General features: G+C 41.2%; 1 protein-coding gene across 1 annotated transcript in view; it reads left to right on the forward strand.

The window, feature by feature from the left end:
- LOC140738536 (lamina-associated polypeptide 2, isoforms beta/delta/epsilon/gamma-like) overlaps window positions 1-26,966 on the forward strand; it is a 68,208-nt gene that overhangs the window by 21,010 nt on the left and 20,232 nt on the right. Inside the window, exons 3-4 of the mRNA XM_073065933.1 lie at window positions 24,676-24,798; window positions 26,598-26,677. Of these exons, the coding sequence (XP_072922034.1) occupies window positions 24,676-24,798; window positions 26,598-26,677 (203 nt within the window). The remainder of the gene's footprint in view (window positions 1-24,675; window positions 24,799-26,597; window positions 26,678-26,966) is intronic.

Here is a 26,966-nt window from a genome sequence, read left to right on the forward strand (position 1 = left end):
ACACCAGTTTTTTCCAAAAACTAGCTGAAATGTGGACTCATCTGACCACAGCACATGGTTCCACAGTCTTTCGGTCCATCTGAGATGAGCTCGGGCCCAGAGAACTCGCCGGCGTTTCTGCATAGAGTTGATGTATGGCTTCCTCCTTGCGTAATACAGTTTCAAGTTGCATTTCTGAATACAGCGACGGACTATGTTAAATGACAATGGTTTTCCAAAGTACTCCCGAGCCCAGGTGGCTATAATTGTTACAGTAGCATGACGGTTTCTTAGGCAGTGCCGCCTGAGGGCTCGAAGGTCATGCGCATTCAACAGTGGTTTCTGACCTTGCTCTTTACGCACTGAGATGTCTCTGAATTCTCTTGTTACGAACCCCGTAACTGGGTCACTTACCAGCAAAGATAGAGAGGTCCATTGAAGTCTGATGGTACTATTTTTAAACGTTTTTATTTATAAAGGGGCACAAAAGTAAGGTTAATACAAACATTCAGATAATATACGTCGTCAATACTCAATCTAAAGCGCGGGTATAGTAATAATCATCAATAAGAAGTAGCTCTATCGTTTTGTCTAGGGGTAAAAATATTGTCCGATGGAAATATAAGTCTTTCGAGTTCATGCAGGCTTTTAGCCGTTTGGGGACCGCTGGGTTTCACTTGTTGGAAAGAGAGATTTTTGGTGAGAAAAGAAACTTGCCAGTCTTTTGGACGCAAACCGTTGAATCGGGAACGTGAGTTCCCCGTTGTTAGTTCGAAGTCCTTTTCGGTGTCATCAGCCACCCGTTCCCCAGGCAAGGGGAAACGAACCACACGTGGCTTCCGAATAGCTTCCCGTTATCACGGGAGCGATGAGCGATGATGTCTCCTTCTGGTGCGTCGCTAGGGGACTGCCCCCTGCAGCCCCTCTTTTATCTTGACTTGCAGAGTTGTAGATGTCAATCAAGGTGGGGTGATGCAATCCCCACCCCACATTGCCCGAGTGTGTCCACGTAGCCCTGATAGCTGGCGCGTAGGGTCGCAATCCACAAAGGTGTCTCCAAGAAACAATGGTCAAAATCCGTTGCGTTGTCTTTCTGAGGATTCTCTCTCATTTCCTGGGTCCCAGACCCGAATTAATAGCGATCTTGCGATTCTCAGGAAGGAGGGGGCTGGGATCATAACACTCTGAATCTTTTCATAATATTATGTACTGTAGATGTTGAAAGACCTAAATTCTCTGCAATCTTGCGTTGGGAAATGTTTCTTCTGAACTAACAATTCTCTCACGAATTTTGGCACAAAGGGGTGAGCCACGACCCATCCTTGCTTGCAAAGACTGAGCCTTTGATGGACGCTACTTTTATACCCAGTCATGATACCTCACCTGCTACCAATTAGCCTGTTTAATGTGGAGTCTTCCAAACCGGTGTTACTTGAATATTCTGTGCACTTTTCAATCTTACTTTAACTCTGTCCCAACTTTTGTTGAGTGTGTTGCAGCCATCAAATTCTAAATTTGTGTATATTTACAAAATACAATTAAGTTGGTCAGTAAAGCTATTGAAAATCTTTTCTTTGTACTTTTGTCAGTTAAATAAGGGTTCACCTGAATTAACATATCACAGATTTTTGTTTTTATTGCATTTTGGAAAATATCCCAACTTTTCTGGCAATGGGGTTTGTAGAGTTGCCACTCTGCAATTTGTTGTCTGGACATTGTTTATTGCCACACTGAACTGATCTAATTTTTAATACAAACTTATTTTTAATTGGCATTTGTATTCCATGTCATGTCTTTTGGAGAGTCAAATGACATGTTTTTGCTGGTGTTCTCCAGTTCTAGCACACATTCAATTTGAAAACTACAGTTAATTAATAATGAGGAAGACTGAACATGATTTTTGTCATAGTATTAAAGGGTTGCTTCACATCCTGCAAATACATTTCCTAGCTTTACAATACCACAAGTTTGATGACATGAACTGGTTAAGAGCAACCTAGTGAAAACAGCTTGTGTCCCTTGCACCAAATCCAAAGTCAGTGTCACTTTGAGAATGATAAATGAGCTGCTTTACCAAGCTTCGCATTGGAATGTCACAGCATTCTGCTAATTTCTGGGATCAGCCTCTGAATAATAAGGTGCAGCAAAGTATTTTAAGACATTCCTGGTTCTTTTGCAAGAAGTATTTGCAAACAAAGGAGGCACTGTACATGTGTTAAAGATTATTAAAACTACTTTATTATAATTATGTAATGACTACTCATAAACCACTTCACTAAAATACAGATGGGAAGAATACTTAACAACCAATCAACTGATCTAATAGAATGCCAGAGGGAACCCTAGGTGTCTGACAGCCTCTTCTGGAGCACCCTCTCTTATGCACTGCCTCTCCGGAGATGTAGGAGCAAAAGGCTCACAGGACAAAAAAAAATACTTGTGTAAACCCAAGCAGAGTAGCAGAAAAATAACCAGTTCTCATTCATTATTACTATGGCCATTTATTAGTCAATGTCCCATTACTCAACTATAATAGCTGTTGTACAGCTTTTGTGTTGCATTTTCATGGAGAATGGTACTGTGTATTAAAGTCTTAGACACATGTAAAAAAGAATTCATAAAGCAAAGATGCTTTCAAAAGTAATGAAATGAAAAGTGTCTACCTGGGTTTCAGCACTTAAGTTACAGAGAAAGGTTGAACAAGTTAGGTCTCTATTCATTGGAGCGTAGAAGGTTGAGGGGGGATTTGATCGAGGTATTTAAAATGTTGAGAGGGATAGATAGAGTTGACGTGAATAGGCTGTTTCCATTGAGAGTAGGGGAGATTCAAACGAGAGGACATGATTTGAGAGTTAGGGGGTAAAAGTTTAAGGGAAACACGAGGGGGTATTTCTTTACTCAGAGAGTGATAGCTGTGTGGAATGAGCTTCCTGTAGAAGTAGTAGAGGCCAGTTCAGTTGTGTCATTTAAGGTAAAATTGGATAGGTATATGGACAGGAAAGGAGTGGAGGGTTATGGGCTGAGTGCGGGTAGGTGGGACTAGGTGAGATTAAAAGTTCGGCATGGACTAGGAGGGCCGGAATGGCCTGTTTCCATGCTGTGATTGTTATATGGTTATATGGTAAATTATCAAAAAGAATACTGTATGGAGCAGTAAACAAAAAAACTAAATCAAATCAATATTTGTGTGAGCAGAATTAAAATGTACACAGTCAGAATCAGGTTTAATATCACTGACATGTTGTGAAATTTGTTTACTTGGTGGCAGCAATGCATTGCAATACATGATAAATATGGAAAAATTAATAAATAAATGAATTACAGTAAGTATATATATGAATTTAAGTAGTTGAAAAGAGTGCAAAAATAGGAATAATTAAAACAAGTGAGGTACTGTTCATGGGTTTAATTTCCGTTCAGAAATCAGATGGCAGAGGGGAAGAAGCTGTTCCTGAATCGCTTCAGTACCTCCTTCCTGCAGTAACAATGAGAAGACGGCATGTCCTGGTGGGGGTCCTTCATAATGAACACCTTTCTGAGGCATTGCTTCTTCAAGATTTCTTGGATGTTAGAGGCTAGTACCTATGTTGGAGCTAACTTTAAAATCGTACAACTTTCTGTAGCTTTCGATCCTGTGCAGTAGCACCCTTTCCCCACCTCCCAATACCAGTGATGCAGCCTGTCAGAATGCTCTCCACAGTACATCTATAGAAGTTTTTGGGTGTTTTAGGTGGCAAACTGAATCTCCTCAAACTCCTAATGAAATATAACCACTGTTGTGCCTTCTTTATAACTGCATCGATATGTTGGGACAAGGCTAGATCCTCAGAGATCTTGACACTAGGAACTTGAAATTGCTTACTCTCTCCACTTCTAATCCCTCGATGAGGATTAGTTCACATTCCCTCGTCTTACTCTTTTTGAATTCCACACTCAGCTCTTTGGTCTTATGATGTTGAGTACAAGGTTGTTGCTGTGACACCACTCAACCAGTTGGTATATCTCGCTCCTGTACACCCTCTCATCTCCATCTGAGATTCTGCCTGCAATTGTTGTATCATCAGAAAATTCATAGATGGCATTTGAGCTATACCTAGCCATGCAGTCTTGGATATAGAGTGAGCAGAGCAGTGAGCTAAGCACACATCCCTGAGATCAGTGAGGAAAAGATGATCTACAAATCTGTGCAGATTGAAGTCTTCTGATTAGGAAGCAGAGGATCCAATTGCAGAGGGAGGTACAGAGGCCCAGGTTCTGTAGCTTTTTGATCAGGACTGTAGGAATGATGGTGTTAAACGCTGAGCCATAGTCAGTGAGCTGCATCCCGACGTGGGTGTTTGTATTGTTCAGATGATCTTAGGCAGTGTGAAGAGTCATTAAGATTTCATCTGCCATAGACCTATTAAGACCACAAGATATAGGAGCAGAATTAGACCATTTGGCCCATTGAGTCTGCTCCGTCATTTCATCATGCCCTGACCAATCAAGAGTCCACTACCCTCTGCCTCAAATATACATAAAAACTGCTTGTGGTAAAGAATTCCACATATTCACCACTCTCTTGCTAAAGAAATCCCTCCTCATCTCCATTCTAAAAGGACACCCCTCTATTCTGAGGATGTGTCCTCTGGTCTTGGACTCTCTCACCACAAGGCAACATCCTCTCCACATCCAATCTATCAAGGCCTTTCACCATTCGATAGGTTTCAATGAGGTCACGCTTCATTCTTCTGAATTCTAGTGAATACAAGCTCAGAGCTATCAGATGCTCATCATATGACAAGGCATTCAATCCTAGAATCATTTTTGTGAACCTCCTTTGAACCCTCTCCAGTTTCAGCACATCCTTTCTATGATAAGGGGCCGAAACCTGCTCACAGTACTTCAAGTGAGACCTCATCAGTGCTTTATAAAGTGTCAATTTAACATCCTTATATTCCAGTCCTCTTGAAATGAATGCTAACATTGCATTTGCCTTTCTCACCACAAACCCAATCTGCAAGTTAACCTTCAGGGAATCCTGCATAAAGATTCCCATTCCTTTGCATCTCAGTTTTTTGTATTTTCTCTCCATTTAGAAAATGGTCAACCCTTTCATTTCTTCTACCAAAGTGCATGCACATACACTTCCCAACACTGTATTCCATCTATGCTGTGAAGTGCCAGATAGGCAAATTGCATTAGGTCCAGGTCCTTGCTGAGGCAGAAGTTGGTTCTGGTCATGACCAACCTTGTAAAGCCCTTCATCACCGCAGATGTGAGCGCTACTGGATGATATTTGTTAAGGCAGCTCACCCTGCTCTTCTTGGGCACTGGTATAATTGTTGCCCTTTTGAAGCAGGAGGGAACTTCCGACTGTAGCAATGAGAGATTGAAAATGTCTTTGAATACACCCGCGAGTTGATTGGCAGAAGGTTTTAGAGTTTATTCAGGTATTCCATTGGGGCCTGCTGCCTTTGGTTCACCCTCCTGAAAGACAGCCTGATGCAGTCTCTGAGTCAAAGATCATAGGGTCACCAGGTACTGCAGGGACTTTCACAGCTGTAGTTATATTCTCCTTTTCAAAGCATGCAAGAAAGGTATTGAGCTCATCTTGTAGTGAAGCATCACTGCTGTTTATGATATTGGGTTTTGCTTTGTTGAAGTAATGGCCTGCAAGCCCTTCCAGAGTTGATGCGTATCCAATGTGGCCTCCGACCTCGGAATTGTTTCTTCGCTCTTGAAAAAGCCCTCCGCAAGAGATACTTGGGTTTTCTTGTACAGACATGGGTCAACAGATTTAAATGCCACAAATCTAGCCCTCAGCAGACAGCAAACCTTCTGATTCATCCATGGCTTTTTTTTTTATAATGAACAGCAAGTTTTCGTAGGCACACACTCATCCACATATGTTTTAATAATGTTGGTAACAACTGTGGCATACTCATCCAGATTCAAAATGAATCCCTGAATACAGTCCAGAACACTGATTCAAAGCAATTCCTGTAAGCACTCCTTCTAGGTCCTCACTACTGGTGTGCAGTCTTCAGTCTCTGCCTATACTTGGGGAGTAGAAGCACAGCCAAGTGATCAGACTTTTCAAAGTATGGGCGTGGAATAGCAAGATAAGCGCTCTTGATGGTGGTATAACAATGGTCCAGTGTGTTGTTTCGAGGCATTACTGCGCAAGCTTGTGGACGTCAGCCAGTTAGAACAGCGAGAAGAGTTTAAAAGGAGTCAGCTTTATAAAGAGGGAGACAGAGTAGGAAGGCTTTGGCTCAATGGGACTTCAGCGATAATGGATCGAGGTGTGGTAGGTTGAATACAGTCAGGAAGTATGTGTGTGAGGCCGGTGTTCTGTGCTCGGTGTCAGATGTGGGAAGTCCTGGAGACTCCCAGCCTCCCAGACGACCGCATCTGCGCCAGCTGTGTCGAGCTCCAGCTGCTTAGAGACCGTGTTAGGGAACTGGAGGTGCAGCTCAATGACCTTCGTCTGGTCAGGGAGAGTGAGGAGGTGCTAGAAAGGAGCAGGTAGTCATACTGGGGCATCGGGAGATAGATAAAGTGGGTAACAGTCAGGATTGTGAAGGGCAGGAGTCTGATGCTAGAGAGTACCCCTTTGCCTGTCCCCCTTAACAATATGTACTCCTGCTTGAGTACTGTTGGTGGGGGGGGGGGGGGGGGGAGCTGGCCTACCTGGGGGAAGCAACAGTGGCCGCACCTCTGGAACAGATTCTGGCCCTGTGGCTCAGAAGAGTAGGGAGAGGAAGAGGATGGCAGCAGTGATAGGGGTCTGACAGACAATTCTGTGGACGCAGGAAAGAAACTCGGATGGTAGTTTGACTCCCAGGAGCCAGAGTCCGGGATGTTTCTGATTGCGTCCAAGATATCCTGAAGTGGGAAGGAGAACAGCCAGAGGTCATGGTACATATTGGTACCAATGACATAGGAAGGAAAAGGGAGGAGGCCCTGAAAATAGACTACAGGGAGTTAGGAAGGAAGTTGAGAAGCAGGACCTCAAAGATAGTCATCTCGGGATTACTGCCTGTGCCACGTTATATTGAATATAGGAATAGAGTGAGGTGGAGGATAACTGCATGGCTGAGGGATTGGAGCAGGGGGCATGGATTCAGATTTCTGGATCATTGGGACCTCTTTTGGGGCAGATATGACCTGTACAAAAAGGACGGGTTGCATTGGAATCCCAGGGGGACCAATATCCTGGCGGGGAGGTTTGCTAAGGCTACTGGGGAGAGATTAAACTAGAATTGCTGGGAGGTGGGAACCAACTGAAGAGATGGAGGAAGGGGTGGTTGGCTCACAAATAGAGAAAGCTTGGAGACTGTGTGAGAGGGAAGATAGGCAGGTGATAGAGAAGGGATGCACTCAGACTGATGGTTTGAAATGTGTCTATTTTAATGCAAGGAGTATTATGAATGGAGCTTAAAGCGTGGATCAGTACTTGGAGCTATGGTGCTGTGGCCATTACAGAGACTTAGATGGCTCAGGGGCAGGAATGGCTACTTCAAGTTGCCAGGCTTTAGATGTTTCAGAAAGGACAGGGAGGGAGGTAAAAGAGGTGGGGGCTTGGCACTGTTGATCAGCGATAGTGTCATGGCTGCAGAAAAGGAGGAAATCATGGAGGGATTGCCTATGGAGTCTCTATGGGTGGAAGTTAGGAACAGTAAGGGGTCAATAACTCTACTGGGTGTTTTTTATAGACCACCCGATAGTAACACAGACATCAAGGAGTAGATAGGGAGACAGATTCCAGAAAGGTGTAATAATTACAGAGTTGTTGTGATGGGAGATTCTAATTTCCCAAATATTGATTGGCATCTCCCTAGAGCAAGGAGTTTAGATGGGGTGGAGTTTGTTAGGTGTGTTCAGGAAGGCTTTAAGTAGATAAGCCTACAAGAGGAGAGGCTGTACTTGATCTGGTATTGGGAAATGAACCTGGTCAGGTGTCAGGTCTCTCAGTGGGAGAGCATTTTGGAGATAGTGATCACAGTTCTATCTCCTTTACCATAGCAGTGGGAGAGGTAGGAACAGACAAGTTAGGAAAGCATTTAATTGGAGTAAGGGGAAATATAAGGCTGTTGGGCAGGAACTTGGAAGCATAAATTGGAAACAGATGTTCTCAGGAAAATGTACAGAAGAAATGTGGCAAATGTTGAGGGGATATTTGTGTGGAGTTCTACATAGGTACATTCCAATGAGACAGGGAAAGGATGGTAAGGTACAGGAATCAGACAGACAGACTTTATTGATCCTGAGGAAAATTGGGTTTCGTTATAGCTGCACCATCCAAGAATAGTGAAGAAATATAGTAATAGAAAACCATAAATAATTAAATAATAATAAGTTAATCATGCCAAGTGGAAATAAGTCTAGGACCAGCCTATTAGCTCAGGGTGTCTGACACTCCAAGGGAGGAGTTGTAAAGTTTGATGGCCACAGGTAGGAATGACTTCCTATGACGCTCAGTGTTACATCTCAGTGGAATGAGTCTCTGGCTGAATGTACTCCTGTGCCTAACCAGTACATTATGGAGTGGATGGGAGTCATTGTCCAAGATGGCATGCAACTTAGACAGCATCCTCTTTTCAGACACCACCGTCAAAAGAGTCCAGTTCCACCCCCACAACATCACTGGCCTTACGAAAGAGTTTGCTGATTCTGTTGGTGTCTGCTGCCCCAGCACACAACAGCAAACATGGTGTACAAAGGCTGTTGTAAATCTAGTCAAGAAGAAAAGAAGAGCTTATGAAAGTTTCAAAAAGCTAGTTAATTATAGAGATCTAGAAGATTATGAGCCTAGGCAGAAGGAGCTTAAGAATGAAATTAGGAGAGCCAGAAGGGGCCATGAGGAGGCCTGGGCAGACAGGATTAATGAAAACCTCAAGGCATTCCTCAAGTATGTGAAGAGCAAGAGGATAAGACATGAGGGAATAGGACCAATCAAATGTTGACAGAGGAAAAGTGTGTATGGAACCAGTGGAGATAGTAGGGGTTCTTAATGAGTACTTTGCTTCAGTATTCACTACAGAAAAGGATCTTGGCAATTGTAGGGATGACTTGCAGCAGACTGAAAGGCTTGAGCATATAAAGCATCAAGTTGGATAAGTCACCAGGACCAGGCGAGATGTACCCCAGGCTACTAAGGGAGGAGATTGCTGAGCCTTTGGCGATGATCTTTGCATCATAAATGGGGGCAGGAGAAATTCCGGAGGATTGGAGGATTGCGGATTTTGTTCCCTTATTCAAGAAAGGGAGTAGAGATAGCCCAGGAAATTATAGACCAGTGAGTCTGATGGAGAAGATCCTGAGAGGGAGGATTTATGAACATTTGGAGAGGTATAATATGATTAGGAATAGTCAGCATGGCTTTGTCAAAGGCAGGTTGTGCCTTACAAGCCTGATTGAATATTTTGAGAATGTGACTAAACACGTTGATGAAGGTAGAGCTGTAGATGTAGTGTATATGGATTTCAGCAAGGCATTTGATAAGGTACCCTATGCAAGGCTTATTGAGAAAGTAAGGAGGCATGGAATGCTTTGTGGATCCAGAACTGGCTTGCTCACAGAAGGCAGAGTGGTTGTAGATGGGTCACATTCTGCATGGAGGTTGGTGACTGGTGGTGTGCCTCAGGGATGTGTTCTTGGTCCCCTACTCTTCGTTATTTTTATAAATAACCTGGATGAGGAAGTGGAGGGGTGGGTTAGTAAACTTGCTGATGACACAAAGTTTGGGGGTGTTGTGGATAGTGTAGAGGGTTGTTAGAGGTTGCAGCGGGACATCAATAGGATGCAAAACTGGGCTGAGAAGTGGCAGATGGAGTTCAACCCAGATAAGTGTGAGGTGGTTCATTTTGTAGAACAAATATGATGGCAGAATATAGTATTAATGGTAAGATTCTTGGCAGTGTGGAGGATCAGAGGGATCTTGGGGTCTGAGTCCATAGGACACTGAAAACTGCTATGCAGGTTGACTCTGGTTAAGAAGGCATATGGTGCATTGGCCTTCATCAATCGTGGGATTGAGCTTAGGAGCTGAGAGGTAATGTTGCAGCTATGTAGGACCTTGGTCAGACCTCACTTGGAGTACTGTGCTCAGTTCTGGTCACCTCACTATAGGAAGGATGTGGAAATCATAGAAAGGGTGCAGAAGAGATTTGCAAGGATGTTGCCTGGATTGGGCAGCGTGCCTTATGAGAATAGTTGAGTGAACTCAGCCTTTTCTCCTTGGAGCAAAGGAGGATGAGAGGTGACCTGATCGAGGTGTATTAGATGATGAGAGACATTGATCATGTGGATTGTCAGAGACTTTTTCCCAGGGCTGAAATGGCTAACCTGAGAGGGCACCGTTTTAGGGTGCATGGAAGTAGGTACAGAGGAGATGTCAGGGGTAAGTTGTTGTTTTTTACGCAGAGAATGGAGAGTGCGTGGAATGGGCTGCCCACAACCATAGTGGAGGCGGATAAGATAGGGTCTTTTAAGAGACTCCTAGATAGGTACATGAAGCCTAGAAAAATAGAGAGCTGTGGGTAACCCTAGGTAATTTCTAGTGTAAGGAGATGTTCGGCACAGCTTTGTGGGCTGAAGGGTTTGTGCTGTAGGTTTTCTATGTTTCCTCTGGTACAAGTGATTTGTTGGTAATAATTATTTAGTGACTTTTTCAAGCTGGCCTGGCTAAAATCCTCTCTTTTAATCTTTTTATTAGTATTAAAAATATTATGAACAAAATACAATTAAAATATTAATAATGGATTACAAACATATAAACTCCCATTACACATGAAGGAATACATAAACAATGAATACAGTATAAGTAAGCTTTCCCAAAACATAAACCATATAGTATATATATGAACAAGGTAAGTCTAGATATTCCATAATATATAATATAAAAAAAGAGAAAAAAAATATAAATCTATATATGAAAGTTAACTAATCTACTAATCTAATATCTAAGAAAAAAAAACAAAAAAGGAAGAAAAAACTAAAAAAACTAAAAAAAAGAGAAGAAAAAAAAAGGGCTGTTCATAATATCTCACAAGCATACATAAACATCAATGTCGTCAACTCCGATCCTCTCAACATACATACGATTAAAGCTGAAAAAACCAATAAGCCTGGCACAGGGCCATTACATCATATGAAAATATTGAATAAATGGTCTCCATATCTTTTCAAATTTAATAGAAGTATCAAATACAGCACTTCTAATTTTTTCTAAATTTAGACATAACATAGTTTGAGAAAGCCAATGAAATACTGTGGGAGGATTAATTTCCTTCCAATTCAACAAAATAGAAACCAAAAATTGCGGTAATAGGATGGGGTTGTAAATCAATGTTCAGTACCGCCGAAATAATATCAAAAATATCTTTCCAATATTTTTCCAAAATCGGACATGACCAAAACATATGAGTTAAAGACGCGATTTCTGATTGACATCTATCACAAATAGGGTTTATATGAGAATAAAAATGAGCTAATTTATCCTTGGACATATGGGCCCTATGCACAACCTTAAATTGCATTAATGAATGTTTGGCACATATAGATGATGTATTAACTAATTGAAGAATTCTATCCCAATTCTCAATAGGAATAATAAGATTAAGCTCTCTTTCCTAATCATTTTTGGTCTTATCAAAGGGCACTGAACGTATCTTCATAATTATATTATAAAGTTTTGATATAAGCCCTTTTTGAAAAGGGTTTAATTCAAACAAACTCTCCAAAATATCTGAAGACACAAAATTTGGGAATGAAGGAAGTACCGTACTTAAAAAATGCCTAACCTGTAAGTATCTAAAAAAATGAAATCTAGGCAAATTATATTTATTTGCTAATTGCTCAAAAGACATAAAACAGTTGTCCAAAAATAAGTCAGAAAATCTTAATAATCCCTTAGTTTTCCAAGCCAAAAAAGCTTGATCTATAATTGAGGGGTGGAAAAAACAATTAGATACAATAGGACTATTTAACACGAATTGAGTCAACCCGAAAAATTTCCGAAATTGAAACCATATACGTAAGGTATATTTAACTATCGGGTTGTCGATTCGATTCGGCAATTTAGAAAGAGCAAAAGGGAGAGATGTCCCTAAAATAGAACCCAGAGCATAAGCAGATACCGATTTAGTTTCCAAACTCACCCAATGAGGGCCAAAAGGACCATCCCATTCTTTCAACCAACATATCAAATATCTAATATTAACTGCCCAATAGTAAAATCTGAAATTGGGTAATGCCAACCCACCATCCTTCCTTGTCTTCTGTAAGTATATTTTACCTAACCTGAGATTTTTATTCTGCCATATATATGAGGAAATTTTTGAATCAACATTAGTAAAAAAGGATTTCGGAATAAAAATTGGTACCGCTTGAAAAATATATAAAAATTTAGGTAAAATAACCATCTTAATAGCATTAATCCTACCTATCAGAGACAAAGATAATGGTGACCACTTAGTAAACAAGCCTTTACTTGGGACCTGTCTATTCAAAGGAAACAATTCACTCTTATTAAGATTTAACTTATACCCAGAAAACTCACTAAATTGAGCCAACAATGATAAGACTGCTGGAATAGATTTCTCAGGGTTAGAGATGAATAATAATAAATCTGCATATAAAGATACCTTATGAATATCTGTTCCACGATTAATACCCAAAATATCCTGTGATTCTCTGATGGCAATTGCCAAAGGTTCTAAAGCAATGTTAAATAGTAATGGACTAAGAGGACAACCTTGTCTAGTGCCCCGAAATAAACGAAAAAATGGAGATCTTTGATTATTAGTAAACACCGAGGCTACTGGAGTTTGATATATCAGTTTAATCCAAGAAATAAAGGTCGGACTGAAATTAAACTTCTCCAGCACATAAAATAAGTAAAACAACTCTATCAAATGCTTTCTCCGCATCTAATGAATTAACACATTCTGAAGTATTGTGTGAAGGAGTATAAATAATATTCAATAATCTCCTAACATTGAAAAAAGAATAGCGATTTTTAATAAAACCGGTTTGGTCTTCCGAAATAATTTGGGGTAGTACCTTCTCCAGCCTGGAAGCCAGTAACTTGGAAAAAATCTTAGAATCCACATTCAATAAAGATATTGGTCTGTAAGATGCACAATCAGTAGGGTCTTTATCTTTCTTCAGTATTAAGGAAATGGAAGCTCTATAAAAAGATTGAGGCAAATTCCCCAATCTAATTGCTTCTTCAAAAACCTTGCATAGCCAAGGAGATAGAGTAGCAGAAAAACATTTTAAAAAAATTCTACTGTGTACCCGTCTGGACCTGGTGCTTTCCCAGAATTCATTAAGGAAATGACCCCTTTAATTTCCGCATCCGTAAACGGAGTATCTATTACTGAAAGATCATCAGATGATAGTTTTGGAAAATTCAATTTCCCGAGAAAATCACACATGGTATTATGATCCTGAGGGAATTCAGATTGATACAGGGAGGTATAAAAGTCTTGAAAGGACTTATTTATCTCATCATGGTTAACTGTCAAATCCCCGTTCTGCTGACGAACCATAGTGACTTGACGTTTAACTGAAACATTCTTCAGCTGACTAGCTAACAGTTTTCCCGATTTATCACTATGTATATAAAAATCAGATCTGGTTTTCATTAATTGATTTTCAATTGGAGATGTGAGTAATAAACTATGTTCCATTTGAAGTTCAACCCTTTGTTTGTAAAGCTCCTTGCTAGGAGTAGTCGAATATTTCTTGTCAATCTCTTTAATTTTATCAACCAATAAAAGAGTTTCCTTCTTAATGCGTTTTCTCAGACCAGCAGAATAAGAGATAATCTGTCCACGTATATACGCTTTAAAAGTGTCCCAAAGTATTCCGCAAGAGATATCCTCCGTGGAATTAGTTGAAAAGAAGAAATCGATCTGTTCCTTCATAAATTTAATGAAGTCCGGCTCTTGCAATAAGGTAGAGTCAAATCGCCATTGTCTAGCACTTAAAGCTGTATCCGTAAAATTAATAGAAAGTTTTAATGGAGCATGGTCGGAAATAGCTATAATATCATAATTACAACCAATTACCGATGGAATAAAACAAGAGTCAATAAAAAAAATAATCAATTCTCTAATAGGAGTGATAAACATGTGAGAAAAAAGAAAACTCTTTGTCATTAGGATGACGAAATCTCCAAATATCAAAAACTCCATTATCAGTCAAAAAGGAGTTAATACAAGTGGCCGACTTATTGGGTAGAGTCTGAATAGGTGTAGATTTGTCCATCAAAGGAATTAGACAACAATTAAAGTCACCACCCATTATTAACTTATATTCATTTAAATTAGGTAAAGAAGTAAATAAGGACTTAAAGAAATCAGGACAATCCACATTTGGGGCATAAACATTAACCATAGCAACCTTTTTATTACCGAGTAAACCCGTAATTAACAAAAATCTACCATTCGGATCCGAAAGGATATCCTGTTGAACAAATGCAATAGAGGAGTCAATAAAAATTGAAACTCCCTTAACTTTGGCATTCGAATTCGAATGATACTGTTGACCCCGCCAAGACCTAAAAAAGCGATATTTGTCCTCCTTCCTCACATGAGTTTCTTGTACAAAAATGATATGAGCATTAAGTCTTTGGAATACTTTGAAAATCTTCTTTCGTTTAATCGGATGGTTTAATCCATTAGTATTCCAAGACACAAAGTTAATGGTTTGAGCCATGTTTCTAAAGTCATCCCTTTGGTATATAAAGGGTTAACCATGTTATAAACTCATGCACCCGGAAGAGGAACAAAAATAAAGAGCGGACCCGGAAGTGACGACATCGTAGACATATTTGTAGTTCAAGAACAGCCCAAGTAAAAAAACTAAAACAAATTGATAAGAGAAAAATTAAAAAAGAAAACAGACCAACCCCCACCCCCACATGAAAAAGGAAAAAAACCAAAATATGGCTAGAAAAAAGAAAAAATGAGACTAACTCTACCCCCATATCAGCGGCAGACCACTCCGTGTTTAAAGGATATATATTTAAAAAACCACCCGAACTTTAAGAATTATGATCGCAGTACTAAAAACTACGCTTCTTAATATGCTGAGTTGTAAAGAAAAAGGGAGTGTAATCACTAAAAGTTTATAAATCGGGTTATAACCCAAACAAATCAAGAAGTATTTAAACTATGATAAGCGATGCATTATAGGAAGAAGACGAAAAAAAGAAACAATAATGCCATCTTAAACAAAACCAATACTTTGCAAAAAACCATTATCTTGATATTAAACAAAAAATTCACTTCGAAAGGTTAAAAATATACCTTCAAGGGAACAAAAATAATAGACAAAAATATAGTATAGTAGTTAAAGTGTATAAGACAAAGCGATTAATATAACGAAAACACACTTTAACTTAAATATGAAGTATAGGATAAACCTACACCAATAACCAGAGACTAACCCTGGTTTAAGGAATCGAAAACTATCTTTCACGATCAGAATCACTCATTTAATGGAGAGTAGTAACTGTATCAGTAGGGAAGTTCTCCTCCAAATACTTTTTCGCTTCAAAGGTAGACAGGAATACTTTACGCGGAGCATTCGGGGGGGAAATCCTGAGCTTCGCCGGGTATAAGAGCGCAGGTTTTAGATTTTTCTCATAACATTCAGACATCAGAGGTTTAAAAAGCAGCCTTTTTTTCATAACTTCTGGGCTAAAATCATCCACCAAACGAAAGCAATAATCACGAAATTTAATCATCCCAGCCCTTCGAACTTCACGAATGAGTTGTTCTTTGTCGTGTACGTAATGAAATCGGACGATTACCACCGGGGGCTTATCTGAAACCGTCGGTGAACGACTCCAAATTCTATGTGCTCGGTCAAGTACCGGGGGGTTTTCTGGAAAAACCGACGGAAACGCATCTTTTAGAAATTGAGCAAAGTATTTCAAAGGATCGCCTTTTTCTATGCCGTCTGGGAGACCAAGTATGCGTAGGTTCTGTCTTCTGGACCGATTCTCCAAATCGACACTCTTGGCTTTAAGTGTCTCCACCAGTTTAATGGTCGAAATTAAATCCTGTTGCAATTTTTCAATTGTCAAATCTCGTTTCCGCGCTTCATGTTGCAGAGACGCGATAAGCGCTTGCTGCTGGTTAATTACTGAATCCGTCTTAACCATATAATCTTGAAAAGCCTTTATATCTCGTTGAAAAGCCTGATGTTGTTCCTCAAATTTTTTATCCAAAACCTCCATAAGCAGTTCATAAGTTAACTCAGTGCGTTGCGGTTGAGCTAGCTTCTTTCCATTACCGTTCGGGTTTCGCCCCGGTTCTCGTCCTTTGGATCTAAGAGCCATTTCTGTTTGCATATCTTCCAAAATTCACAATAAAATCTTAACGATAAGCCCGAGAAAGTAGCAAAAATCTTTTGGTGTAGGTAACAATAAGTTGAATAAGGGTGATCAAAGGTTAAAAAAAGTAAAGGTTATGGAGCGGATCTGAAACAGTACTCACTCCATGAGCGTCTCCCGCTGACCTTCGGCTAAAATCCATATAACCATATAACAATCACAGCACGGAAACAGGCCATCTCGGCCCTCCTAGTCCGTGCCGAACTCTTAATCTCACCTAGTCCCACCTACCCGCACTCAGCCCATAACCCTCCACTCCTTTCCTGTCCATATACCTATCCAATTTTACCTTAATGTCACAATTGAACTGGCCTCTACTACTTCTACAGGAAGCTCATTCCACACAGCTATCACTCTCTGAGTAAAGAAATACCCCCTCGTGTTTCCCTTAAACTTTTGCCCCCTAACTCTCAAATCATGTCCTCTCGTTTGAATCTCCCCTACTCTCAATGGAAACAGCCTATTCACGTCAACTCTATCTATCCCTCTCAAAATTTTAAATACCTCGATCAAATCCCCGCTCAACCTTCTATGCTCCAATGAATAGAGACCTAACTTGTTCAACCTTTCTCTGTAACTTAAGTGCTGAAACCCAGGTAACATCCTAGTAAATCGTCTCTGCACTCTCTCTAATTTATTGATATCTTTCCTATAATTCGGTGACCAGAACTGTACACAATATTCCAAATTTGGCCTTACCAATGCCTTGTACAATTTTAACATTACATCCCAACTTCTGTACTCAATGCTCTGATTTATAAAGGCCAGCGTTCCAAAAGCCTTCTTCACCACCCTATCTACATGAGTCTCTACCTTCAGGGAACTATGCACTGTTATTCCTAGATCTCTCTGTTCCACTGCATTCCTCAATGCCCTACCATTTACCCTGTATGTTCTATTTGGATTATTCCTGCCAAAATGTAGAACCTCACACTTCTCAGCATTAAACTCCATCTGCCATCGTTTAGCCCACTCTTCTAACTGGCCTAAATCTCTCTGCAAACTTTGAAAACCTACTTCATTATCCACAACACCACCTACCTTAGTATCATCTGCATACTAACTAATCCAATTTACCACCCCATCATCCAGATCATTTATGTATATTACAAACAACATTGGGCCCAAAACAGATCCCTAAGGCACCCCGCTAGTCACCGGCCTCCATCCCGATAAACAATTATCCACCACTACTCTCTGGCATCTCCCATCTAGCCACTGTTGAATCCATTTTATTACTCCAGCATTAATACCTAACGACTGAACCTTCTTAACTAACCTTCCATGTGGAACTTTGTCAAAGGCCTTGCTGAAGTCCATATAGACTACATCCACTGCCTTACCCTCGTCAACATTCCTCGTAACTACTTCAAAAAATTCAATAAGGTTTGTCAAACATGACCTTCCACGCACAAATCCATGCTGGCTACTCCTAATCAGATCCTGTCTATCCAGATAATTATAAATACTATCTCTAAGAATACTTTCCATTAATTTACCCACCACTGATGTCAAACTGACAGGTCTATAATTGCCAGGCTTACTTCTAGAACCCTTTTTAAACAATGGAACCACATGAGCAATACGCCAATCCTCCGGCACAATCCCCGTTTCTAATGACATCTGAAAGATCTCCGTCAGAGCTCCTGCTATCTCTACACAAACTTCCCTCAAGGTCCTGGGGAATATCCTGTCAGGACCCGGAGATTTATCCACTTTTAAATTTCTTTAAAGCGCCAGTACTTCCACCTCTTTAATTGTCATAGGTTCCATAACTTCCTTACTTGTTTCCCACACCTTACACAATTTAATATCCTTCTCCTTAGTGAATACCGAAGAGAAGAAATCGTTCAAAGTCTCTCCCATCTCCCTCGGCTCCACACATAGCTGACCACCCTGATTCTCTAAGGGACCAATTTTATCCTTCACTATCCTCTTGCTTTTAATATAACTGTAGAAACCTTTCGGATTTACTTCCACCTTATTTGCCAAACCAAACTCGTATCTTCTTTTAGCTTTTCTAATCTCTTTCTTAAGATTCCTTTTACATTCTTTATATTCCTCGAGCAATTCCTTTACTCCATGCTGCCTATATCTATTGTAGATATCCCTCTTTTTCCGAACCAAGTTTCTAATATCCCTTGAAAACCATGGCGCTTTCAAACCTTTAACCTTTCCTTTCAACCGAACAGGAACATAAAGATTCTGTACCCTCATAATTTCACCCTTAAATGACCTCCATTTCTCTATTACATCCTTCCCATAAAACAACTTGACCCAATCCACTCTCTCTAAATCCCTGCGCATCTCCTCAAAGTTAACCTTTCTCCAATCAAAAATCTCAACTCTAGGTCCAGTCCTGTCCTTCTCCATAATTATATTGAAGCTAATGCTATTGTGATCACTGGACCCAAAGTGCTCCCCAACACATACATCTGTCAGCTGACCTATCGCATTCCCTAACAGGAGATCCAACACTGCCCCATCTCTAGTCGGTACTTCTATGTATTGTTGCAAAAAACTATCCTGCACACATTTCACAAACTCTAAACCATCCAGCCCTTTTACAGAATGAGCTTCCCAATCTATGTGTGGAAAATTAAAATCTCCCACAATCACCACCTTGTGTTTACTACAAATATCTGCTATCTCCTTACACATTTGCTCTTCCAACTCACGCTCCCCATTAGGTGGCCTATAATACACTCCTATCAGTGTTACTACACCTTTCCCATTCCTCAATTCCACCCAAATAGTCTCCCTAGAGGAGCTCTCTAATCTATCCTTCCAAAGCACCACCATAAGATTTTCTCGGACAAGCAATGCAACACCTCCTCCTCTGGCCCCTCCTACTCTATCACACCTGAAGCAACTAAATCCAGGAATATTTAGTTGGCAATCACACCCTTCCTGCAACCATGTTTCACTAATAGCTACAATATCATAATTCCAGGTATCAATCCACGCTTTAAGCTCATCCACCTTTCTTACAATGCTCCTAGCATTAAAATAGATACATTTAAGATACTCTCCACCTCCTCCTCTCTTTTCATCCCTAACAATGCATTCAAATTTATTATCCTTTTCTTTCTTCTCCCCTACATCTTCGGGCTGAGCGCATCCCTTCTCCATCACCTGCCTTTCCTCCCTCACACATTGTCTACTTACTTGCTCTACTGGTGAACTAACCACCTCTCCCATAGTTTCCTCAAATTGATTCCCACCCCCCCATCTTACTAGTTTAAAGTCTGCCCTGTAGCCCTAGCAAACCTCCCCGCTAGGATATTGGTCCCCCCAGGATTCAAGTGTAACCCGTCCTTCTTGAACAGGTCACGCCTGCCCCAGAAGAGATCCCAATGATCCAGAAACTTGAATCCCTGCCCCCTGCTCCAATCCCTCAGCCACGCATTCATCTTCCACCTAATTCCATTCCTACTCTCACTGTCGCGTGGCACAGGCAGTAATCCCGAGATTACGACCTTTGCGGTCCTTCTTCTTAACTGCCTTCCTAACTCCCTATACTCTCGTTTCAGGACCTCTTCCCCTTTCCTAACTATGTCATTGGTACCTACATGTACCACGACCTCTGGCTCCTCACCCTCCCACTTCAGGATATCTTGGACGCGATCAGAAACGTCCCGAACCCTGGCACCAGGGAGGCAAACTACCATTCGGGACTCCCGATCACCTCCACAGAACCGCCTGTCTGAACCCCTGACTATTGAGTCCCCTATTACTATGGTCCTCTTTCTTCTATCCCTACCCTTCTGAGCTACAGGGCCGTCCTCTGTGCCAGAGGCCCGGCCACTGTCACTTCCTCCAGGTAGGCTGTCCCCCCCAACAGTACTCAAACATAAGTACTTATTGTCAAGGGGTACAGCCACTGGGGTACTCTCTAGTACCTGCCTCTTCCCCTTCCTGACCGTGATCCACCTATCTGCCTCCCGTGGCCCCGGAGTGACCACCTGCCTGTAACTCCTCTCTATCACCTCATCACTCTCCCTGACCAGGCGAAGGTCATCGAGCTGCAGCTCCAGTTCCCTAACTCGGTCCCTCAGGAGCTGCAGTTCGGCGCACCTGGTGCAGATGTGGACGTCTGGGAGGCTCGGAGACTCCAGGATCTCCCATATCCGACACCCGAGAACAACAAGCTGCCCTCACACTCATACTTCCCGAATAACTGAAAATAACAAGGAGAACTAAAAGATAAGCCTACTGTGCCCTCTTCTGCCTAAGCCCTCTGAGCCCAAGCCCTACACTCTGCTCCCGGCTCACTCCGCTGCCCGCAAACGAAGCTGCCCGCTGCTTAAGGCTGCGTTCTTTTTATATCTTCCCTCCTTCCCAGGCCTCCTTCACGCGCCTGTGCAGTCCCGCCTCTCAGAACTCCAATCTGAGAAGCAATTTGAAAATGGCCGCCGCCGCACTTCCTCTCAAAGCCTCGCTGTCTTCTTCCAAAAGAGAACTACCTCACTCTTTCTCTCCTTTTTATATCTTCCCTCCTTCCCAGGCCTCCTTCACGCGCCTGCGCAGTCCCGCCTCTCAGATCTCCGATCTGAGAAGCAATTTGAAAATGGCCCTTGAAATTATGGGAAAGGCATCAGAATGTGCTGTTTCATGCCTGTTGATTACATTGCTCAGATCATCTAGAGCCTGTTTGACATTTCCCAGAGGCGGAATCTTATCAAAATTATAGCTGAAATCTCCCGCAGCAAATAAAATGGTAAAATGGTGTGTGAGGTATTCCCAAATCTGGTGAGGAGGACTGGGAGATCTCAGACAGATTTGTGCACCAAGAAGATATGATCATGAAGCATCCACCTCAACCTCTGACAGTCCTTTGAGAGACTGGACAGTCCTATCCCGATAGTGTATATTGAACCCATCAATCTGAATCACTGTGTCTGTTACGGAAGGGGTTAACCAGGATTCCATGAAACAAAGAACACAAGTGGGCCTAATGTCCCTCTGATACAGCACCATCTCTCTGAGATCTTCAATTTTATTTACCAGAGATTTTACATTTGCCAGTAAGATTGTCAGTATTGGGAGTTGAAAACTTTTTTTTTGTTTAAACGCACTAGTAGCCCTGAGTGGCAGCCTTGCTTCTGCTGAGGCCTTCTTGCAAGGATAGTATGGCCACAGTCGGCTTTATTTCCGTTAGTTTTAAGCTGCAGTAGATTGTTCAATCGTATTAAAACAATTTTATTAACTGTATAGACCTTAGATGCAGTTGTGGTTCCCAGCTGTAGCAGGCTGAAACAGGAATATTTAATGTTAAAAGGCCTGAACAGATTAGATATGGCAAAGTTATTTTCCATGGTAGGGGATTCTAGGACAAGAGGGCACAACTTCAGGATTGAAGGGATGTCCTTTTAGAACAGAGATATGGAGAAATTACTTTAGTCAGAGGGTGATAAATCTGGAATTTGTTGCCACAAGCAGCTGTGGAGGCCAAGTCATTGGGTGTATTTAAGGCAGAGATGGATAGGTTCTTGATTAGCCGGGGCATCAATGGATATGGGGTGAAGGCAGGGGAGTGGGGATAACTGGAAGAATTGGATCAGTCCATGACTGAATGGCGGAGCAGACTCGATAGGCCAAATGGCCTACTTCTGCTTCTATATCATATGGTCTTGTATCCATCAGCTGTGCTGCTTCAAGTTTGCCCTTGAAAGTACTCCAGAAGTATAAGAAAATTGGTCTTGGATTGTTCCATGCATCTTGGAGAACCTAGCAGGGATAGGGTTCCTCTTGTTCTCACCTACCACCTCACCAGCCTTCATGTCCAGCACATAATTCTCTGCAACTTCCGCCATTTCCAACGGGATCCCACTACCAAGAATGTCTTTCCCTCCCCACAACTTTCTGCTTTCAGCAGGGATCACTCCCTACGCGACTCCCTTGTCCATTCACCTCTCCCCACTGATCTCCCACTTGGTACTTATCCTTGCAAGCAGAACAAGTGCTACACCTCCTCCCTCGCTACCATTCAGGGCCCCAACAGTGGCGACACTCTACCTGTGAGTCTTTGGAGGTCAAATACTGTATGTGGTGCTCCCAGTGTGGCCTCCTGTGTATCGGTGAGACCCGACGTAAATTGGGAGACCATTTTCCGCCAGTAGTCTCCAATTTTAATTCCACTTCCTATTCTGATATGTCTATCCATGGCCTCCTCTATGTTGTGATGAGGCCACAGTTAGGTTGGAGGTACCATGTATTCCATCCGGTTAGCCTCCAACCTGATGGCACGAACATCAATTTCCTGAATTTCCAGTGATGTCCCCTGTTATGATACGTGTCCGGCAACCATGAATATAGAATTGAGTGAGGTCGTATAAACAAAATAAACAATTTATTAAACTCTACTCAACAAAAATGAAAAGTAAACGAACAATTAACTTAACCGGAAGTTAACTACTATATGCCAACTCTGGAACAGTTCTTAAAGTGGTAAATGCGAACACAGTCTTAAACATGGTAAATACGAAAGTCCAAATTATTTATACAGTCAATTAGGAGAGACTTTCCTGAAGTAACGAATTCCTCAACAACATGACGTTACTGCTGATACCAGCCGAAATATGCCTTGTCCGAAGGATTGATGGCGAAGGAAATTTTTTTAAAAAGCTAAAAAGAACTGAACTTTTTTTTGGTGAATGAACACTGCACAACCCTTTCTACTCCTACAGGTAGGGGTTATCTCAGATAGATAGATAGATAGATACTTTATTCATCCCCATGGGGAAATTCAACTTTTTTCCAATGTCCCATACACTTGTTGTAGCAAAACTAATTACATACAATACTTAACTCAGTAAAAAATATGATATACATCTAAATCACTATTTCCTGAATGAAGATCTGCCAACGACACCAACTTCGGGTTCCCGTACTTCGGTAAAGTCTTCACTCTCCAATACTTGGATTTTAAAATTAAATCGATACATCAAACAACTGGCAGCGATTGGCCAAAACTGCCGGCACAACGATTCTGTACCTTACAGTAGAAAGTAAAACTCCACTTTAAAACAAAACTGCGTCATGAGACAAACACACAGCATAAAGGAGTAACTGACGAATTAAATGACGACTCAACACGAAAACTCCTGCGTCGCAGCAGGCTTTCCCGTTTTTTACCTGTTGAGAACATGTCATCATTTGACCTCTCACTGGTGGGAAATTACATCACCCCACCATCACAAGACCATTACATCATGCTCACCAGATACTCAATTATATCATGGTCAGAAGAGAGTCACAAGATACCCACGGGGTATGTAACACCCCCCTCACCATTTCCTATTCCTCTTTTCCTTCTCTCACCTTACCTCCTTGGCTGTCCATCACCTCCCTCTGGTGCTCCTCCCCACTTGTCTTTCTTCCGTGGCCTTCTGTCCTCTTCTATCGGACTTCCCTTTCTCCAGCTCTATCTCTTTCACCAATCAACTTCCCAGCTCTCTACTTCATCCCTCCCCCTACAGGTTTCACCTATCACCTTGTGTTTGTCTCTCCCCTTCCTCACCTTTTAAATTTACTCCAGCTTTTTTTCTCCAGTCCTGCTGAAGGGTCTCAGGCCAAAACATCAACTGTACTTTCTCCATAGATGCTGCCTGGCCTGCTGAGTTTCTCCAGTATTTGGTGTTTATCACTAGTTCCATTTGCCCATGTGTGGTCTATATCCCTGTAAACCTTTCTCACCTATGTACCTGTTCATATGTCTTTAAGTGTTGTGATTGTACCTGCCTCAACCACTTGCTCTGACAGCTTGTTCCATATACCCACCAAATTTACTAGATGTTTTATCTATCTTGCCTTCTCACCTTAAACCTATGCCACTTAGTTTTGGACTGCCTTTCCCTCAGGAAAAAGTGAGTATTTGCTACCTCTCATAATTGTATAAATCTCTGCAAAGTTTTATCTTAGTCGCTCCACTCCAAGGAAAAAAAAAATTTAATCTTATCCATCCTGACCTCATAACTCAAGCCCACTGATCCCAGCAACATTTCAGTGAATCTTTTCTGTACCCTCTAGTTTAATTACATAATTCTTAAAGCATGGCAACTAGAATACAGCCATTATTCAATTGTAGCCGGACCAAATATTTGTACAAATGTAACATGTCGCCCACTCCTTGATCAGTGGAAGCAAATGTACCATTCATATTTTTTGCCACTCTGTAATATGCTGATGCATATTGTAAAATTCTGTCTTTTGTGTAGGGTGTTGTTTAGATTTCATATTTATTTTGGCTGGATCTTTCAGATAATGAGTATCATATCCTTGTTGTTTCCTCTGTGTAGATACCACAAGGAAAGTCTATGAGAGGAAGCTGGAGCAGCTGATGGACCAAGCTTCAGCAGTAACTGAGGAAAACCAGCCAAATGGCAGCACCGATTCTGATCAGTTCAGTGACACAGAAGAAGGTGACTGAGATTAAATTGTTGGATTCAAGATGAAAATGTTTAGCATTCTGTATTTTAAGATATGAGCTACAGATAGTTAACAAATGCATACGAAATTAGTTTGTCCAGCTATTTTGGCATCCATCATAAAATAATCTTTCATTCCAAGGGGGAATGAAGCTAAGAAGATTCCCATCTATAATGGGATAGTCGAATTCACCTGTTGCTTTGCCATCTTACCATAATCTGTTTGCATATTTGTTCCTCTATCTCCCAGTGGCTATAGGATGGCTTGTAGTATAGCCCCACATTGCGGTTTTTTATTGCCCATATTGCCTTAGCAGATGAGCCCTCCAGTATGTCCTCTTTGAGTTGGCTGTGACATCCCCCATGATTAGTAATGTAACTTCTCCAACTTGCCTCTCTACAATCTGCTTTCTTCTGATTTTTAACCATTTTTCAATTCCTGCTGACCATATTTCCTCGATGATTTACTGTAACTAACCCACCTCTTGTGTACTATTTTAATTATTTAGAGATACAGGTGTTCCCCCCCCCTTTACGAATGTTTGTTTTACACCACTTCACTTGTACAAAAGACCTACATTAGTAACCTTTTCTCGCATTACAAAGAGGATTTTTGCTTTTACGAAAATTTTTCCCATATAAATTAATGGTTCTTCGCTTTATGCCATTTCGGCTTAAGAAATGTTTCAGAGGAACACTCTACCTTTGTAAAGGGGGGGACACCTGTATAGCATGGAATATGCCCTTACCTCCTTCAAGCCAAGCCACCCAGCAACTGCCGATTTAACTCTAGCCTAATCACAGGACAATTTACAATGACCAATTAACCTACTAATCCATATGTCTTTGGACCATGGGAGGAAACCGGAGCACCCAGAGAAAACCCATGCATTTCATGGGAAGGAGGTACAAACTCTTTACAGAGGACGCCGGGATTGAACTCTGAATTCTGATGCCCCGAGCTGTAGTAGCATTGTTTTAGCCATTACCCAACTATCTTTTCAAACTCCATAGTTCCACCGCCCATTGTGTCATTTCATTAGCACATCTTTCAGGCAATCCCGTTACATCTTCTGGATTTTACCATGACATTGATATCAGTTCTATACCTAATCTTTCTTAGGTGACCATTAGATTATGGAGGAAGGTAATAATGTGGTTAAAACCTGGTCATGTTTGGGGACAGTTTAACCAAGGAACATTTATTAAGAGGTAAAGCCCAGCCATCATTCCTTTTTGGGAAGAGGGAAAGAACATAGCTAATTTAAGGAAACGAATGCTTAATAATATTAATAAGTCTTATGATATATCAGCTGATGATCTATCATTTATTTTTGCCATCAGGTTTATGTTCCATTTCTCCTCTGTTTAATTCCCTTTGGTTCTGCAATTTGATTTTTTTTCCTTGCCCTCCTTCATTCCCCTCTTTCATATCAATTCCTTAAAGTACTAAGGGGTAATTTACAGTAGCCAATTAACTTGGCAAAATCTTCTTTAGGGTGTGGGAGAAGGCCCATGCAGTCACCCAACATCAGAGAGCAGAGTAAATCCAGTCCCTGGAACATGAAAGAAATGGCACCAGCTGATCTCTCATTGTATTGTAATGGGGACATTGAGCTTGTGTAGGAGAACCTTAATAAGGTTCCATTAGTTTTCTCCTCGCATCTGATAGCAAGGTCAGCATTAGGAATTTGGTGATGTCTGTTACATTTGTACACTAAAATACACTTGTGACTTGAGAGGAATTCTTAAACTTGATGCTTAATATTCCTATGTATTTGATGAACATTTAGAGGTCATTGTTGCAAAAGAGCTGTTTCCAACCAAAACCAAGACCCCTGTGACCAGGCAAAGAAAAACAGATAGCAATCAGGTAAGTGGTTTAGAAGAATTATTTCATAATATATTTTATAAAAATAAACAGATGATGCTGGTAAGTCTCAGCGGGTGTCAGATGTGTAGAATGGGGAATAGAGGTTTAGTTCTTCAGATTGAAAACAGGTTGTCAGTGCATCTTGCTATCACAACCCCAAGTAGAATTTTAAGCACAATTGTATCTATTCCTGAGTTCTGGTTCTAAACATCTAATTTAATGTTAATAATATCTATTTTGGAATGTAGGGCAGTAAAAAGATTTACTATTACGATAAGTTAAGCAAAGT

The sequence above is a fragment of the Hemitrygon akajei genome, chromosome 14, assembly GCF_048418815.1.
Source record: "Hemitrygon akajei chromosome 14, sHemAka1.3, whole genome shotgun sequence".
Classification (NCBI taxonomy): domain Eukaryota; kingdom Metazoa; phylum Chordata; class Chondrichthyes; order Myliobatiformes; family Dasyatidae; genus Hemitrygon; species Hemitrygon akajei.